Consider the following 20,616-nt stretch of genomic DNA (forward strand, 5'->3'; position numbering starts at 1 on the left):
TCTTGCATCCCCTCCTCTCATATTTCCAACTTTCCTTTCCTTTCTCCTTCTCTCCATCACCCTTTAAACCCTGCTCCTCTTCCTCTCCTCTCTTTATACTCTGATCTAAACTGAAGAAACCTCACGTGATTCCCATCATGCATTGTAAATAAGGATGGTTATGTAATAACCTAAATATTAAGCAAATATTCACCCCTCTTGTTATTTTCTACTAATAGGATTGGGTGTGCACATGTGCCATGGAGATAATGGGTTGCATCTAGGTTATAGCGTGTGTGTGTGTGTGTGTGTGTGTGTGTGTGTGTCTTTGTGCTCGTGCATGTGATTACGCGTGTGTTCTCACATGTATACTTTAATGTTACAGAGTCTGAGCGGGGAAATGACCTTGACGCTTGCAAAAAAAAAAAGATTTCAGTCTTAGTAATATGCTCACACATGCAGCTGCATGTGTGCCCGCTGTATGCTCCCTCTCTCTGACACACACACACACACACATACATACACACACATACATATATATATATATACATATATATATATATATATACATATACAAAACTTCTCTTTAGATTCAAGGGGGGATAAAGTGAAGCACAGAGGGAGGATGAACTCTGGGTTCTCCCTATTGTCAACTAAGGCTATTTGAAGTTACACATAACCCAGTTACAGGAAAACCACTGTGTGTGTGTGTGTGTTTGTGTTTGAGTGAGCACATGCATGTGAAGTGAAGTTTTCCGGAAATGGAAAGGAAAAAGACAGAGATGAATCGGGGAAAAGTTGAGAGAGTGAATGAGAATGGAAAATGGAGGTCAGTGGAAGAAAGTGAGAGACAGGGAACAAGAATAAAGTGAATGGGAGGGAGAGAGGAAAGCTCAGGCAGAGGAGGAAGAAAGAGAGATTGAGATTCTTTCGTTTAAAGTGATATATAAATACACTTCTCGTCTTTATGTTTGCTTGAGTGGGAGGGCGACAGGGTGAGAGACAGCCCATTGTCCTCAGGGACAGTATCAGCTCTTTGTCCAGCTTGCTTGACACTGGTGTCACTGTCACCGAGCCACACTAACCCACAGCAAGGAGAGAGAGAGAAACGGTGACAGTAAATTCAAAATCCAAAACAGTGTCATTATCAGCATTTTATTTCCATCCAACCTTGAGGCCAGTTTTTGAATTTTGAAATGATCGAAATCTCCTCGGTTGAATGTGCAAAATGCTTTGTCTGAAGATCTATTATATGACCTTTCAGTGAGGTCATATTTTAGATGTTGCACATACACTATATGTCCCAAAGTATGCGGACACCCCTTTCCACAATCTTTTGTGGACTTTTAGCTTCAACCCTTTAGTTTGAATTAAGGGAAATAAAGGCTAAAAGCTTCAATGACTTGAGCTCGAAAGTCCATTGTTGACCTTGGAAACAGCAGCTGGCAAAACAATCTCACCATAAGGTCCATTTAGTAGCAGCTCTGGAGCTTTTAAACGTATCACATGATTGACTTTGCCAAGTTTTAAAAGAAGTGTAGATGTTCAAATTTCCATTTTTCTGAGCTTTTTAGCTACGCTTCATCATGTTGGCTCAAACGCACAAGATGAAGATCAGCAACTAATGGACCTTGTGGTGACAACTGCAGTTTCCAACATCAAAGTCCAAGTCCTAAGGAGTTCTTCAAAAATTGAAAATCTAAAATCAACAACTATTTGGCAACTCCATCTGCTAAGGAAGATCATGTGACGCGATCAAGGATTGTTTTTCTCAGAATACAAAGATTTTTATAGACAATAGTGTCTTTCAGACTTCGTGGCAACAGTTTGTTTCAACACGACAATGCCCCTGTTCACAAAGAAGTGAGATCTGGACTTGCCTGCACAGAGCCCTGACCTCAACTCAATCTGACACCTATGGGATGGCTGCGAGCCAAACCATATCACCCATACGTCAGAGGCTGACCCCACTAATGCGCCTGTGGCTGAATGTGTGAAAATCCCTGTTGAAATTAGAAGAGTGGAGGCTGTTATAGCAGCATGTTAACACCCATTGTTGAACAATGACATATGAGTGTAATGTGTGTTTTCTTGGGTGTCCACATACTTTAGGCCACGTAGTGTATGTTAGAACAGTCGTGCTTAACCTGGGGTTTGGGACATAAGAGGTTCCTAGATTATTCAATAATAAACATCCTTTATGTTTTTTGAAATACTGGATAGTTTTACCTTTAAATATCCAAGTAAAACATATTGCAACCTATGACAATGGATTGAGAGTATAAACTGCTTCACTTTTCAGAAATGGTTACAAGCCAAAAACCTGGGACCCACTGTTTTAGACAAATGTTGGTGTCTTGATATTCACACTCTTGAGTTATTGAGTAATTGTTTTTCTTTGTAGAAATAAGTGGGCGTAAAAACCTTTGCAAGATGCAGAGGAAATGCTTGGAAATTTTGTTATTCCCATTCAGCTTTTCCAGTTTGACACATAATGCATTGCATATTTGGATGGAAAACCAGCAGATCCAGTACAGACCACAGTGAAACAGCTTCATGCTAAATCCAATCCCAAGGAGAAATAAATGTCTTGTGTTCTTTCCAAAGCACCGAGAGATGGAATGAAATTATAGCTGGAGGAAGAGAAGGGGAGTAAACAACTTGAGAAACATGCAATGGGAACTCAGACTGGGGGAGAAAAATGTAAGAAATGCTTGATCCGTGTGTCATATGTTGCGCCATTCCTCTTGAATGTTGATCTGACGGAGCGGCGGAATAACAGATGGATGTGGAGGGATGTTTTTGCCGAATATTTACATTAATCGCAGAAATTGTGGATCAGAGAGGTGTCACGCTGCACCGGGGCTCAAATAGGCGTTGAACCATCCTTCAGATGCTGTCATCGGATAAATCCCTCTGAAGTTCTGCATGCCGCTTGATGAGCCCAGGAAAAGTTGAGAAATAGAAGATGACAGATATAAAGAGGCACAGAGACGACCGATAAATGGAAAGAAAACGAAGGAATATTAGCAGAAATAAGAGCACTATGAATATTTGCAACACTAGGAGTTGAAGTAGTAGTAATATCTGTAGTGTCAGTAGCAGCGGTGGTGATAGTGTAGTGGAACCATAAAAACAGCTTTCTGCCCTCAGTGCTCCCAGCTGTGCCCTCGCTGGCTTTTATTGATTGAGAAGTAATCATCTGCTGTCACACTGACTCACTCATCCATTTAGATATAAACTGAAAAATATAATTTCAACATCCAAACCCAAACCTTTGGGTCACTTTTTGTGACTGAAGAACTCTTGAGTGACGAGAATAGAAAGAACCTGTTGTAAATTCAACACGGTCTAATACTACACTCCTGTAATGAAACTTATTGTTTTCTTAAAGGATAAGGTTGATGATGATGTTCAATGTTTTTCTTTTTGTCAACAGATGGCACAAAAAGATCAAAACCATCAATGCTTCCCTACCCTGTTAGTGCTGCAGTCTCACTGGTTTTTAGTGAAGACATAAATCATTGGTGGTTTTTTCAATCATGGTTTAATTTGTTTTACAAATCCTCACTAATTTCCTCAAACAGCTGGGGACTGTTGTGTTTAGCAATCATAACTCAAACAGGAGTAAATAGTGTATTTCTTAGGGACTATTTTCAGTGGTGGATGAATACACATTTGGTGTTCTGGTATATATTTACGACAGCAAGATGGTGTAAATAAACTACAGTGGCCATGCTCATGGTAATAAAGGAGCCTGTCAGTCTCATTTATGTGTTGTTAATAGTTTTTGGATACACAGACATTAGTTGTTAGTTGGACGGAGTTTATCTTTTCATGGGATTTGTTGACAATAAGATAGGTATAGAATGTCAAACATAACCTTTTAATTGTTGTGTTGACTCTTTTCATTTTGAAGCTGTAGTTTGTGGTGTTGTTGCACTGAAAAGCATATTTCCAGGTGTTTGGGACATTTGGCTCCTTCATACTGTATATGCAAATTAAGTTGACAAATTATTAGAAACAGCAGCATTAAAATGCACCTTAGAACTGAATCTACACACAAACCAATGAACTTGTATTGCACTACATCACAAGAGCCCTGTTTCTATTTTACTGGCCACCCAGTGTATTAAAATTCAAGGTTTCAATTTTACATAATATTGTTTTTATAAAGTACATGTCCTAATAATTCAATCTGACCTGTTTGGTAAGTTTTGAAACCTTTGGATCGTGACTAGAATATAAAATACAGTTCTGTGGGTATGAATAATGCTGGGCTGTAATGATGAACCTGCCAAATGTCTGTGGAGTTGAAAAGGTTAAAAGGTCACTTTACCAACATTACTGAAAAGTACATTTCCTCACTTAGGCCTGTGGTATCTAACTATGAGTTATTTTTCCACCCCAGGACAATGGATGTGAAAGGAATTATGTTTGTGGTTTTCATAGCATTGAGAATAAATGACATTTAAAATTCCACAGAGCATGATGTCAGCTGTTTTTATAAGGACTACTTCTCAAGTAGAAAGTATTTCCAATGAAAACTGTTGACACTGAGGTCTGTGAATTAACCAGAGCATTGTTTCTGGGAAGAGACACTTGTGATGAGTTTTTCAATAATTTGTGCATCACAAATAATTTGGGTGTACCAGGCTTTTAAGTCTAACCTACACTTGCTGCTAATTCTAAACATAACCCTAGATCTCCATCCTGATGCTCAAAGTCAAGCAGGGACTGATTTCCACAAGATAAGGAGATGAAGCCACACAGACTGTGAGCACTAACACACACTGTGTCTGTGTCTGGATGTACAACCAGTGTCCTCGCCTCAACATCACACGTGGAAATGTCTTCGGTGTGTGGTCGCTGTCTGGGCTGCGACCACAGGTCCTTGGTCTCCTTATGCCTGCCAGCGCAGGGTCAGGGAGTTTGATTGACTTGTGCCTTGACTCACTCTGGCTTCCAGGAACTCTCCACCATCAATACACATCATCATCACTCGCCAGCCCTGTGTGTCTGTGCATGTGTTTGTGTATGTGTGTGTGTCTGTGTGTGCTTTCTCAACCAGTGCAGCACAGTGTGTCTCTCTGTTAAATCACATGGTTCGGCTTTTCCCCCGCGTGCCTGCTGCTTGGCCTATTTCCATGGTAACTAGCCGAAGATGTGGGGACACACACGCACACGCATACACGCATACACGCATACACACATACACACATACACACATACACACATACACATGAACACACACATACAGGCCACATAAACAGCGCTTGTGCGAGGGCTTGCCAGAGCGATCTTGGTTGTGTGTGGCTGTAGGGTGCAGTCAGAGAGAGAGGGAGAGAGGGGATGTGTGATCACACACTCCACAGGCTCAGCGGGAGACACACACACACACACACACACACACACACACACACACACACACACACACACACACTCACATACACACACTGTATGCTGAGACAGAAGCTCAGGATGCTGTGCTGTGGAGGAAAATGGCACACAGGGGCATGCCAGCCAAATCCTTTTATAAATCCTCTGGCAATTTGGACTTGTTTGTTTATGGATGAATGTATCGAACATGGATTTCTGTTTTTTTCATATAGATAGATAGACTGTGTGACAAGTAGATGAACTGACATTGCGTTTTTGTCGTCTAACAGTTGCATAATGTTTCCTTTCATATTCGCTCTGCTGCTTTTCACTTGTCACGACGTCCCCTCTACCTCCATCCCACCCCCTCATCACCCCACCTTGCCACCCCAGTCCCATGTGGCCATTGCCATGGCGACAGCCCACGCTGCTCGCCTGCTCACCGCAGCATCCCTGCGCCCTCTGGCCTTTCGCCAAGGGGGGTGCTGTGGCGGCAACGCAACCCGACAACCAGGCGAGGGAGCTTTGCCAAAAGTTGGGAAGCTATAGGGGAAGGAAGGGAGGGAGGGTGGAGGGTAGAGGGGCACTGCGGATTTGTTAGTTACTGCCGTGTGGTGTTACGCAACTTCATGTACACACACCCACGCACACATACTGTCTGGTGACAAACACACACTGACTGCCTCATTTTTTCCCATCTCACACACACAGTTCGGAAACTGTGCACAGTGATGCTGCACCAGCATAAGCTCCAGATAAAGTCCCTAAGTACCGATTATAAAGTGACATAACAGATTTCTCCAAGCGGTCCCTGTGTCATATCACTGATGCAACGTTACCCTGACTAACATTGTTGTGTTCATGTGATGATTATCATGATTCATGGTGTGAAAGCAATCAAACCTACACATTTAAAGCTGCAGTAATCAATTTTTGGTCATTGGGGGGTAAGCAAACAGCTACCTTCTGAGGAAAGGGAACAACATTAGCAAACAAAATCCAGCTCTTTGGTTGCTAGATTTTCAACTCTTTTTTATTAGCTAGTTGCTAACTTTGTGTACAGTGGGGTTTGTCTGTGTACGACTCACCTGTGTAGAAAATATGCAGTAAAACCAAGCTACAAAAAGCTGAGAAGACTGTAAAGTTGCAAAGTTGGCAATAAATGACCCTTTCACAAAATTATGGATCCATGCGTTTTAAAAGTCAGTTGCTGAATCCTCAATTGCAATACAAGGACTATTTAAAGCATAACACTGTCCCCACACATGCTGCACGCATATTATCAAACTAATATTTAGGCTAAGTCAGTAGTGTTAGCTAGCTATCACTATAGATAGCAAGCTAACTCTCCTTCCACCAGTTGAGGGTGGGCTACATACACTTTTGACCTTCTTTAGTTGCCCTGAAACCTTCAGTATGTTGTCATCAATCCAAGTGGAATAAGCTTAGCTGCAGTGGGTACTTTTTTAACTCCCAAAACAACATTTGAAGTATTTATTTGCATTGCCAACAATGTTCAAACTAATGACAGGACTCTCCATGCACAGTATATTTTGGAGTATATACAGTGAACAGCAGAAAACTATTTTTTTGTGTGTTTTAATTTGTTTTTTTCCCCCACTGTTTAGTCTGTTCGTGCTGTTCTCACTGTTTTGTGTGAGCAGTCCTAACAGCTTGGTCTTTATGTCTTACAGGGGAAGTAAAAGAGAAGAAGGCATTGAAGGAGTCTCCACATGGGAGCAGCAGTGCTGCCTAATCAACATTTATCTGACAGAATCTGCCAAAGGACGCCTTGGACACGCTCTCATGTCCTCAAACACAGACTACTAAATCCAAGGAGCTAGAAAAAAGAAAAACAAAAAGCCAACTGCTGGCTCCAGCAAGTGGACAGATTTTAAAGAAAAAACACGGCTGGAGAGGGGGAGGGTTGTATGGGTGCCAGCTCCACTTTCAAGACTCACCGCCTCTCCTCGATCTACCGCCGCCACCTCCCTCGTCTTCCTCCCTCCATTTCCTCTTCCTCTGCTTTTCTCTCATTCTCACTCTTTCTCTCTCATGGGAGTGACATAGAGGCCGTTGCTTGGTCCGCTGCCCCGCCCCTTTTGCGCCTCGCCGTGGAAACGGGGGCGTCCAGGTAGTGATGTCGTGGAAGAGGAACTACTTTGCGTCGGGTGGCGGAGCAGCAGGCGGGGTGCAGGGGCTGGTGACCCCGAGAACCATGACCTCTATTGCACCCAGCAAAGGCCTGAGCAACGAGCCGGGACAGAACAGCTGCTTCCTCAACAGCGCTCTGCAGGTCAGTCGGATAAACACATACACACACAAATTCAGGGCACTCACAAAGTATTAGGAGAGTAACATGTTTATCATGGAGATATTTAGAACCAGTCACCTGACCTCAATCCACAGGCTAGTGTCAGATATTTTTAGTCGGGGATGTTTGACCAAAGCAATTTTCACTGAAGACTCCAAATAGTTTTGACCTTTTTATTGGCAATTTTTTGCTAATAAAAAACCTACAGTATTTGGAGGCTTTGGGACACTTAAGTGACTGCAAACTTTTTCCATACTTGCTGAAGACCAGACCTCAGCTAAAAAGTCCCCAAAAGACACAAGAAGTGAGGGTTGCTGCAGTGCAGGCCAGCAGAGGATCACAGGAAGATGGCTAGTTGAAGTTTGTGGGACTTCAGACAACCCACAGACTTCAATTGTATTAAGTATGATGACTTTATTAGATTTTACGTCATTGTAACTTGTCCAGTTACATTTATTCCCTGGAAAAAACAGGACAAATGTGGTAAAGAATGGAAACAATTCCAAAACTGATGATCTGATGTGGGTGTAAACACCAATATATTAAAGATGAATATCAGCATTTTAATCTCAGTCACTGTTTCCTGTCAAATCCAATGTGCTGGATTACGAAGCCAATACAATGAAAAAATGCGTCACTTTTCTAACTGCTAAATGCTAATGTGTGAGTCTAGTGCTCTGCTGGGATTACTGTTGTGTTTTATTGTCACAGCAATAGTGTTTCCTGCGAAATGTCATGCGTTTATGCATTATTGGCAAAAAAAAGTAGCTACTACTTAGCTACACACACAGTTCACACACCCCGCCCTCCCATCACACTGCAGTATTTAAATGCGACAGGGATGAGATTAGCGCCATATTAACGGGCAGTTTGCGTGTTTCGGTGGGTTTTGGCACCGCTGCTCAGTCTGGCTTCAGTGTGGACATCCAGTCTGTGTGTGGAGATGCTTACACTGCGCTGCTACTGCTGCATCTCCCCTCTCTCTCTCTTTTCTCTCTACACACACACACGCGCTCTTCCCTCCTCCCAAGACTTCCAGCTGGCACAATCATACCTACACACACACACACACACACACACACACACACACGCATAAATGCTTCTTCACTACTGGCTTGAAAGAGAGAGAGAGAGGGAGAGAGAGGGAGAGAAAGGGAAGAAGAGAGAGAGTAAGCTGAAGAGGGAGGGAGGTGATGGGGCAGAAGCTTAGGGAGAGTTGAAGAGAGCAGTGGGATAGATGAGAAGATGAAAAGTTGCTGAAGGAGGAGAAGAGAAGAAAGAGGGATGAGGAGTATACAGTATGACAAAACTGATGAGAAGACTACAGGGGATACTGCTGGGCGAAAGAGTGGAATTAAAGAATCAAATAAGGTAAGAGGGTGAAAAAAACGAGTGTGGTGAAAGGATGAGAGAGACAGAGGGGAAAACCAGGGAGGGAAAGAGGGAGAGATGGATGAAAAGACAAAGTGAAGGACATGAAGTTTATTTGTGAGATGAAGAATATGTTCTAACAAAGGCAAAGCAGCTTCAACGGGGAGAGAAGTGGGCCACCTCAAGGACACACACACATGTACACACACATGCGCATACACACAGAAGAGAGGGAGACAGGACACAGACAAGGGAGGATAAACCGAGAGCACGTTAAAGTGCTCGTTGGCTGTTTCAGTGTGTGTGTGTGTGTGTGTGTGTGTGTGTGTGTGTGTGTGTGTGTGTGTGTGTGTGTGTGTGTGTGTGTGTGTGTGTGTGTGTGTGTGTGTGTGTGTGTGCTTTCTTATGTTATTATTTTGAGATTAAGCATTAGGGGTCAAAGTTCAGGTTTAGGACAGAATCACCCTATCAGCAGTAAGGCTGCAATTTAAGATGATTTTTTTTTTTATCGGTTCATTTGTTCATTTGGTCTGTGAAATGTAAAAACGTACAAATGCTAACTAGAAGAAAAATGGCCGTCCCATTTTACCCGGGCGTAAGGTGACATCTTGACATTGCTTGTTTTGTCTGACCAACAATCTGAAACCAAAACATTTTTAATTTTCAATGATACAAAATATAAAAAAGCATCAAATCCTGACGTTGAAGAGGCAGAAAACCAGTCGATGTTTTGAATTTTTCCTTAAACAGACTTTCTCATCATTAATTGATCATCAAAACTGATGTAAAACTGATCGACTGAACTGACCCAAGCTCTGTTTGCTCACTGTAATGTTTAATGCTCTACTGCTAGTGCACTGCTTCCTTGCCCCTGAGGGCCCCTAGAGCAAGGCACTGAACCCCCCGCTGCTGCAGTGGCGCTGCTGGGTGGCGGCAGCATCAGCAGCAGCGGCAGCGGCAGTTGTTGTGGATGATGTGTGTGATTTAATGAGAGCGAAGGAAGGTGCTGTGAGTTGAAGTGTGTGTTCATACTGTACACGCTCAGCAACTTTTCTCTGTGTGAACGCAGGTGAAAAATAAAACAGCTTAAGGAGTTGCAGAGCACAATGGCTTTGAAGCAGGAACACATACGTTCACTCATAAGGCAGCGGTATGCGTGTGTGCGTCTGTGTGTGTGTGTCTTTGTGATGCTGTGTAATGAGAGGAAACTTGAAAATGGAAAATGAGCATGAAAATCGTAAAGAAAACTTTAATTTTTACTCATATTTTGGCACTTTACTCACATTAATTGTAAAAATTTAAAGTTTCAAATGAAAACAAAAGTGATGAAATGACGACTACAGTTTCACCAATCAGCTGTGTGTTTGTATCAGTTGAGAAGAATTGACATTACACATGACAAATCCTGTGACTAAATCTGTGCAGGTTTGACTTTGACACACATCCACAATATGCTCTTAAGCCACTTGTACAATCTTTTTGTTTTTAGAAATAAAAGTAAGTTTTAACTATTTAACTAAGGAACCTATTGACATTTTCAGAAACAACAAATCAAACAGAGAACAGTTTAGTGGTAATGATGATACTTTGCTCAGTACAGAACTGGTTCCCATAATTGCTTGGGGCAGAATCCTGAGCAATAAGACCAAATAATGTTCACTATACAGTATTTGCATGTGTCCAGCTGTAGGGTGGCACTGCAGCTGAAGCAACGCCAAGAAAACATTGACTGACATTTTCTAGCTGGATACCTTGTTTGAGTAGTTTTGCTGATGTGATGGTCTGCATTACCAGCTCTGTCAGAGGCAGAGGATACAGGACCGTTTACTGCATAGATTGGTTTATACTTTTGTTTTGCTGTTTAAGGTTTGCTGACCAATTTTATCCAATGCAGGATTTTGCAAGAAGCATAATATCAACCAAAAAATAACACACGGCTGTAACATTCAAAAGCAAAACTCAACAATAAAGCAGGGAGTTACAAAGCAAAGGGGCATGTTCTGTATACTCAGGGGTCAATGTAAGGATTGGGAGCAGGTGTGAAGGTCAGTGTGGAGGTCAGGAGGCAACATTGCAGGGCAGGGCAGGGAGGGAGGGAATAGCAGGAATACCAGCAAATGTAAAGGCCCTTTTTCACTCAGGATATTTTGACATGTCACAGTAGGTGAAGCACAGGTGTGAATAATAAAATCAATGATGGCTGAATTCCATTTAGCTGCCTCAGTTTCAGGGTCCTGGTGTTGTGCATGCGGGCTCACTGTCATGGTTTACTGGAACACTTGAATAGAAGGAAGCCATTGTTATTGTTATTAATAACAAATGGGCTTTTTGTGCGATGACAAGTAAAAATGTCTGCTGTGAAAAAAGTCTGTTGCAGAAAAAAACCCCAGCATGATGTGACAGACATAGATGCGCAGGGAAAGACTAGAACAGGCGGAGCTGTGGTCATGAGGCATATTGATGGTTAGATAGAGAGCCCCTTATTGTCTACACTGAATAGGAATGGTGTCTTGTTTGAATGTGATTGGAGTTTATGACGCTGATCAGGTGAAGCACACGACCTCAGTGATCCTCAGTGATAATATTTCCTATCATTAACGACAGCAGCTGTGCCTCTAATTCTCTTCATGCTTTTGTAATGAAAGGATTAAACATTTCATCTTTTTAGGTTAATCCGTATTTACAATTTTGTGGGTTTTATTTAGAAATAGTAGGTACCACTTTATAACAAAGCTAAGGGGTTTATAAGTGGCTTTATTTATGTGTTATAACCTCTTTATTTATGCTTATAGTTTAGTATAAGTCATAAATAAAATCTAATAAATCTTGATCTAGTTCTCTATCAGGAAGATGTCGTTACTTCACAGTAAAGACCAGCAGAGCGTTGGGACCAGAACCCACTTTATGACTCTACTCTACTTGTACTACTCTTACACTTCGTCTTACCATTTATTATTACTCCATTATCGTCACTTGCGGCCACAGTTGCTGTTAATCAGTACGTTTAATCAGGACTTTAAAGTCCCTCAGAGCAATGAGTGTCCCCAATTTGAGTTTCCTTTGTGGTTCATTCCAGTAGTGAGCTGTGTAGCACCAGAAATCTGCCTGCCCCATGTTCTGAGTTGGTATAAGGAAACTTATAAAGCTAATCTATCCTACGATCTGGTGTCATGGTTATTCACTTTAAACTGAAGTGGTAATCCTTAATACTTCAGGTGTGGTTGATTTGATAAAGACTGCAGTTACCTTGGGAACAGCATGAAAGGTGTAATAACTCTTGTTATTTACTTTTTACTCTACAGATCATGTTTAGCGCTTACTAGGGGGACAAACACATTGTGTTTCCTGTGGCTACTTCACAAAGTCCCCCTGTGTTTCACCAGTTGAATGTTTTTAATCTATCTTCTGTTAGCATTAGCAGTAACTTCATGCAGCTCTTACACGTTTTAAAGAGAATAAACAGTAAACAGTGAGGGTAATTAACAATGAGATACTGGATTTCATTCATGCATCACTCTCCTGTGAATCTCTTGTGTGTATGCTGCCAATCTGAATCCAGCACAGGAATGGTGGACTCTGCCACTAGCAAACAAAACTACTACATAGAAAGATAATAACTAAATTTGAATACATTGAATGGCTACTGCAAAATGAAAGCAGACCATAAGTTGTACCAAAAATGTGGTTGATTTTATGAAAATCTTAAAGGTCCCATATTTTACACTTGTACAGTATTATATTTCAAGTTTTGATTTTCATAAGAAGATAGATTTGTGGTTTCAAGAACCAAAAACCATCTCACTGTAGTTTTACATCTCCTCTCTCAGGCTTCTCTCTGGAACTCTAGTAACAACAGGTCGATGAGCCAATCAGAAGAGAGGCTCTGAGTGGGGCTGAATGATTTGGGATTTTTTACCAATATTGTGATTTATTATGCAATTATTTTTTTAAAATTCCTTATCTTCTGTATTATTCAACAAACACAATCAATAAATCATTCTATATTATGACTAACACAATATTGGATAGATTAAACATAAACTGTTCTTTCCTGCAGGCCAGGCTTATATGTCATGATGAAATTAAATTGATATGACATATTTTTATTTAACTACTTCAATCACAGTAGTATATCGACTGATTTGTTTAATTTACAGCCTTGTAAGCATGCAAAATTGTTGTTATGCAGATGTGGTTCTCTTCATGGAGATCCCAGCTGGCAAGCTCCTCTCGTAGGCCGGCTGCAATGTTTTCCCCTGTATGGTCGTCTGGGAAGTAGGCAGTTTTGCTCTGAGGTTGAAGTCTTCATTAATGAAATGCACTGTAAGACTCTGATAGGGCTTCGCTGTACGGCTTGACCAGATGTCAGTTGTAGTAGCGAAAAACTCTCAAAAGACTCTCAGCTTACATTTTTCATATTGCTCCGGTATGGCAACCTGGCTAAAATATGTGCGGGAGGGCACGCATCCAGTGTATTTATCAAAGCTGTAAACCCAGGCTTGGTCACCGTGCTGAGAGGCATCGTATCTTTTCCTATGAACTCTGTTATTGCCTGAGTAATTTCCTTGTGCTGTTTTGAATTACGCTCATATGGAGTTATGCTTTCAAACATTTCGGTCAGTGATCCTTGTTGGGTGGTATTTGGCTTACCTGACACACTGGTGGTCGGCATTTTAGCCATGCAACTATCTTACATGGCTTTGTGGAGTTTTTTAAGTGCTGATACAGGTTAGTAGTGTTGCCCTGTGAGGTAGCAACGGTAGCAAGGCAGGTTCTGCACAATACCTGACGCTGTGCAGCATCTTCTTTTTTTTTAAAGCCAAAATTGTTCCACATAACCGACGTACTGCTCGTCCTAGACACTTCTGTCGCGCCTGAGGCCTTTATACAACAGGTCAAAGTGTAGCGTGCCAAGTTGTTGTCCTCTTTTAGCCGACTGCTCTACTCTCAGTTGCATGCCACATGACCAGAGTGTAATCGCAGCCTTTGCAGTTAGAACATCTTGTTTTATCATATTGCAATATTATCTCAAATGTGATTAATCTTCAGATTGGCACTGAACCCTTGGAGAAACCAAATCCTGCAAGGTGGGATGGTGGGTCCAGGTGGGCGGGGCTTGGGGCATGGCTGAGAGTGGCGTTGTTGTGACATCACAAAGTTATAGAAGTCCTATTTTAAGTCTCAGTTTCTGAATACAGGCTGTGTGCATTTCTCTGTGGACTGAGCACTTTGATACTTTCATAGTATAAATATACAACCTAGACCTGCTTTATAATCAAAAAAGACATGGAAGTCTTACTTTACACAATATGGGACCATTAAACTTTAAATATCTCAGCAAATGTGCTTAAAATAAGTATTTTATCCTGTTTATTAACCTGTAATCAACTGTCATCACAAACAAGGAGACGGGACCACCTCATCCAAGATCACCACAACCAATCAATACTCCAGTATCACTGGTTACATTTGTCTATCACTGAAATTACCATGACAACAAACAGCTGGAAGATGGCAACTTCCTAAAAACATGAGCTGATGAGGTGAATTTCTATTCTGTGTATGTTTCTATCACTTTTTTATGTTTGTAAGTTTCTTATACTATAGTTTATTTTCCCCCAAGAGGCTCCTGCAGTATTTCCATTGTTTCCAAGCCAGGGCGAGAAAGAGAGAAAACAGGAAGAGGAAAGGGGAAGAGAGAGAAACAAATGATACAAATGGTAGGAGCAGAGAAAGATGAGGGATGCGCTTCGAAGAGAAGAAAAAGGGATAGATAGATAGATAGATACTAATAAAAAGAGATGGGCATGGAGAGAGTGTGCCCTCCTTGTGGCTGCTGCAGTGCTGTGCAGGGAGCCGATTCATCACGACCAAATAAACTACAGAGAGAGGAGGGGAAACAGAGGGGGGAAAGATAGAATGCATACACTGGCGTCAGCATGCAGTCTGTCATCCTCCGCCCCCTCTTTCCTCCACCTATCACTCTCTCCTTAACACAGACACACACACACAGCATTGTATTGCTAAGGTTGCCATATGTATTGGCTTTGTGTGTGTGTCTGTGTGAGACTTACAAATGTATGTGCATACTCTATGTGTGTGAGTGTGTGGTCCTGTGCATGAGTGCTGCAGATTTCAGTCGAAGCCTAAGGGACAGTGTTGTGTCAATATTATCTTTCAGCATGCTGGATGAATGTACTAAGAGCTCTTTCCTCTAATTATGCACTAGAGAGAGAGAGAGAGAGAGACAGACAGAAAGAGAGAGAGGAAGACAGGAAGATGTCTTCCTCATGCAGACCACTTCTCATCTAGTTTCCATGTGTTTCCTCCTTGTTGCTTTGGGCTTTGTGATGGTTTGTCTGTCCCGTTGAATCTCTGCCTCTGCCTCTCTTTTGTTGCTGAAAATATACAAAGTAGAGAGCACACTCAGTGGGAGCTGTTGGGGAAAAAACAATTAGCTGAAAATGGCTGAAAGCCACACAGAGCTGCAGACTGGGCTGGGGATTCTCTGCAACCCTCTCACATTACAGCAAGTGATGTGATTCAGTTTTAGTAAAGCAAATGTTGCTTATTTTCACCTTAAATCTATACATTCTACTAGCTGACTGTGATCCAGACATCAGGATTATAACATGTAACTAAATGGAAAGCTAGTTTGTGCACTGTGATCCCAGGGCCCAGGTTGAGATGCAGTTCATACAGCTTGTCTGCCCTTTGTGAGAAGACAAGCAGGGAGGACGAGCTGTTTTTATATATCTGATATTTTACACACATTATCCAGAGAATGTATCCAGAGCAGCAGTTCCCAAACTTCTTTAAACCACAGCCCCCCATCAAAATTGCCTTTCCTTTCAAATATTTCCATCCACATTTCCACTTTTTCTGTCAGTCGCTGTTGCTGTATACTGCGGTGCACCTGCAAAACTTGCTAGAAAGCATGTTGTGTTACTATGGCAACCATCAACTGTGAGCCGTCATGTCATCAGTCTTAGCTGAGGCCTAAACTTCATGTTCAATGGGGTTTTTAATTCGGGGATTCCAGTTATTATTGTTGTTTCTATTTGATGAAATAACACATTTGCAGCTAAGTAAATATTTCCTTGTTTGTGTGCGTGTGTGAAACATTATTAAAAAGTTACAGTATAAAAAATACGAATCAACAAATCTTGTGCCCTATCCTTAAATCAGCCCAGAGGTAGGTACAGATCATATTTTAGATACACTGGAAAACCCAGTTAAAATAATATGTTTAAGTAGAGCCGCTGTCCCCTCTGAGATACACAGGATGATGACTTATCCATCCGACTGATTAATTCAACAAAAACAACCAACTTAAACAAACAGCTGCTACTCAGAAAAAGTGCAGAGGATGAACAAAGTACAGTAAGAATAGGATTAAGACAGAAAGGGAAACAGGCCTCAGTTCCAGTGGGACCTGTGACGACACACCACTTTAGGGTTTTAGGGTTATTTTTCTTGTGTGTAAACGTGTTTGTTTTGCCTCCCAGGTTCTGTGGCATCTCGACATCTTTCGCCGAAGCTTTCGACAGCTGACCACACACAAGTGCATGGAGGACTCGTGTATCTTCTGCGCTTTAAAGGTAAAGACACTCTCATTTCTGTGTCCTCTAATGTCTTGTGGTGGTCTGAACTTGCAAACCTGAAGCAGCGTTCATCACTTTGATGTTTTCCACTCCTGGTCTTCTCTCAGATACTTGTCCCTTCTACAGCACAGTGACCCAGTTTTTTTTTTCTTAGATTTGCTGCTGAATAAGTTTGAGTTTCGGAAAGTAACGGCATAGTTGTTATAGTTAACTACTAATTCCTCTTTATTCCCCATGTTTAATAAAAAAACATTGGTGTCAGAAATATAAACCAAGGGATCAGTACTGAAGTGGTGTACTTGTCGTGTACTATGAGGTACTGGTACTTTACCTGAGTGTTTCTCTACATTTCCTCAACTACATTTCAGAAGGAGACATTTCTTTTTTACTCCACTACATATTTGTGAAGACTAGAGTAACATGACACTCAAAGACTTTGCATAAACTCATATGTCATCGTTCATTTTCTCTTTTTTTCTTCCATCTTTCTGTCCTTCCTTCTCTCTTTCCTTTTTTTTTTTTTACTAAAATATATAAAAAACTAAAGGTCATAACACACAAGGACTCAAGGAAAACATCTTACAGTAAATGACTGAAGAACAAACAACAAATTTGGGCCGACAAAATGCAAATGAAATAAGACAAACTAATAAACATATAAAGTAGAAAAGTCCTTGCGATCAGAGATGCAGGAGAGGCAATACGCGTCATTGGTTTTAAACTTTCAGCAAAATAAGGTCTAAATAGCGTCTTTGACTCTTCCGAAAGGCGTAGAACAATCCTTGAAGCACAAACAAAGCCTGAAGCCAACACGAGTCCATATTCTTGTTTGGAAATACCCGGTGGTGGGAGGGATCTGTCTGCTAATAAACACAGCAGGGGAGATTCTTGCCGCAGATTATGATGCCGCTCTCCAATACTTTTAATTACTTGTTTGTAAAATGGAGAAAACAACAGCATTCCCACATTAAGTGAAGAAAAGTACCTTCTTCATTTACACACTGTACATTTATATCCAACTAAAACTGCAATAGAAAATGTGTTTTGTGGGAAATGTGGTTGCTTATGTTCGGAGGCAATGTTTTCTAGTTTGTTTGTTTGGTTTTTTTTTTTTTTTTTGAATGAATGAAGCACTATACATTTATCAACAGCAGTGGAGTCGCCTTTGGGGGAGGATGGCGGGCTGACACCACAACCACAGGGGTAGCATTCGCAGCCCCGTCTGCGGTTAGGTTTGGAACATTTTACTGATACGTTCAGCTCAATTTAGGGTCAATAAGATTTTGAGCTTGTAACATCATGTTCACAAATAATTCCAAAGTTTGTAGTTGTGAATCAGCATTTTTTTTTAAACCTTTAAAATAAATCTGCAGGAGAAGTTCAAGTTTGTGCACGTGTAGAAAAGGTTTGTACTAAAGAAAAATAGAGAGAATGTGTGAATAAAATCTGTGAACAAATGAAATCAGTGATGAGGTTACACAAAGAGAAAGAGAAAGTGCTTTTTGTCAACATCTGTGTACAGATACAAAGCAGAAAACTATGCGTAAAACTCTGTACTCAAAGTCGACCCCATCTTTACACCTGAATCTTATTGGACAATGACAGTCCAATCACAAAGCAGAGTCCAATTAGAGGGCAGTTGGTTCATTATCTTCATCCTAGTACCCTTGTAGATTTTTGAGGGGGTGTACTGATCTGTGACCCGTGTGGGTTTGCATGTATACATGGCATATTAAAAGCTCACCATTATTTTCTACAACATCATCAAATGTAGTTAAACCGACCTGGGTTGTAGAAGAGCTTGCAACCTAAAGTCTTATTGACCCTAATTTGAGCCCATACATTGAGTGTAAACATATTTGCAACTTGCTTAATAAGTTAATATAATTTTTTCATTACATTTATAGAAAGTGTAATCTGGTTGCAGTTACATTTCCTGCAAAACGTTTTTGCCGTTGCAGTTTGTTGTATAGAAACGTAATTTCTAGGAAACTGGGTTGAAGCACTATGTGTTGTCCTTACTTTGTTTTTTTCTGTCTTTGGTTTTTTATCTTGTTTCTTCAATTTTTTAACATCTTCCCTCTTCCCATCTTCTCCTTTTCCTATTCTCTGTCGTTCCTTCCTGTCTTCCTTCCTTCTTTTTGTTTGTTTATCATTATTTCCTTTCTTTTCCTTCATCAGTGAAAACCTTGAAATCAATGGAGGTTCAAGGTTTTCACTGGGCAGGAAGACTAAACTCTGTTCCTCCTCACAATCAGTGCTTTTATTTTATATACTTGATATTTTACTTGGCTCATAGTTTACTTGGATGCAGGACTTTTACTTGCAACACATGATTCCTTCTCTGTGGGCGTTGCCTCGTCTTCTTCTACCATTGTGTAAAAAGCATCACGTACCATGCACCAGACAGATTTTACCGGTTCAGAGCTGCCTTACAATGGGTGCTTAGAAGCGGCACATATAAAAGCTTTTATAACATAGTTACAGGTTGAATCACTGTTGTGTTGATAGAAAGTCGCCGGAAGACGATCTGTAGATCTGTAACATCATGAAACCCTAATAATGACCGAGCCTCATGCGGCTCTGCTCCAGTCATTTGTTGCATCAATGATGACAAATAATTGTCTGAGTGAAGGGAAGAATTGTGTGTAATGCGCTGTGGTGTAGTAGCGTGTGTGTGTGTGTGTGTATGTGTGTGCAGCAGTGTCGATGTGTGTGTTCTACACGCTGTTCTGTCTCAAGCGCTTCTCTGTAATTAATTGGCTGACTGAAAGCGCTGAGCTAGCAGAGCCCACGCTGGGATGCTACACACACACACACACACACACACACACACACACTCATATGCACATATTACACACACGCACCTACACATGCACACAAATCTTACTCGCTAGCGTTACACCGCTACACACATGCACCTTGAGAGTCTCACAAATCTTTCTTACCACGCTGGGATGCTACACACACACACACATATACACACATAAACACACACACAGAGGCTTGTGGGCGTGTTGTGTGTGAGTCAGCTGTGGGTGCACAAATCAAAGGTATTTTTTGCTGTTTTAAGTGTTCACATTTTCAGTTTTCATTACCCGTCCTGTCACTGTCTTTCCTTTGTCAGAAACGAACAGATGTAACGTTGTTCCAAAAGTCTGTTTGGAGCTGTAGTCCCCAAGGCAACCGAGATAAAAGTCTTCCAATAACCAGGCGAGACACACACAAAATGAACTTTAATGGCGTGTTAAATTTTCAAACATCCATTTCAGACAACCAAAGAGATAAATGATCATTATGGGGTTCTTTCATTTTGTGGGGATTGTGTGTGAATTTGGGTTTATCTGCAGCAAATAAAGAGGCCCTACTGTTGTAGTAAACATAAGTTCAGAGGCTGCCTGTGGCTATCCCTCTAGAAATCACTGCAACACTTTATCTCTCTCAACAGCAAAACACTCACACACTTAGATGCAGATACCTGAATGCACACACACACGCACTGCAAGAAATAGGAAGAGAGATGAAGAGAAAGTGGGAGAGAAGGAAGGAGAAAGATGAATGAATGTGGGAGTTGGTGTAGATTGCGCCTGTCTTCACACTTAGACCACTGCGCACGCACACACACACACACACACACACACACACACACACACACACACACACACAAACCTCCCTCTCTTACTCACTCATCCTCATCCCTCCCTGTTCTCCTCCCCCCTCCCTCCCTCTCTCTCTCTGTAGGGTATATTCCCCCTCCATTCTCCTTGGCGCATTGCTGCAGTCAGCATAGCCACCATAACACACACACACACACCCTATTGCTCACACATTGCCTTTTCCCCCCTCTCTTTCTCTGTTTCCCTTCCTTTCTCTCTCTCTCTCTCTCTCTCTCACTCTCTCTCTCACTCTCACACACACACTGCCCTTTTCCCCCTCTCTTTCTCTGTTTCCCTTCCTCTCTCTTTCTCC

General features: G+C 41.4%; 1 protein-coding gene across 2 annotated transcripts in view; it reads left to right on the forward strand.

Moving 5' to 3' along the window:
* The window catches only part of LOC111220431 (inactive ubiquitin carboxyl-terminal hydrolase 54-like), a 49,805-nt gene that overhangs the window by 2,804 nt on the left and 26,385 nt on the right, over positions 1-20,616 (forward strand). For both annotated transcript variants that reach the window (XM_022743514.1, XM_022743515.1), the window contains exons 2-3: positions 7,053-7,654; positions 16,552-16,644. In XM_022743514.1, coding sequence (XP_022599235.1) covers positions 7,499-7,654; positions 16,552-16,644 — 249 coding nt within the window. In that variant the 5' untranslated portion in view covers positions 7,053-7,498. The remainder of the gene's footprint in view (positions 1-7,052; positions 7,655-16,551; positions 16,645-20,616) is intronic.

The sequence above is a fragment of the Seriola dumerili genome, unplaced genomic scaffold (genome assembly GCF_002260705.1).
Source record: "Seriola dumerili isolate Sdu_G_001 unplaced genomic scaffold, Sdu_1.0 BDQW01000068.1, whole genome shotgun sequence".
Lineage (NCBI taxonomy): Eukaryota > Metazoa > Chordata > Actinopteri > Carangiformes > Carangidae > Seriola > Seriola dumerili.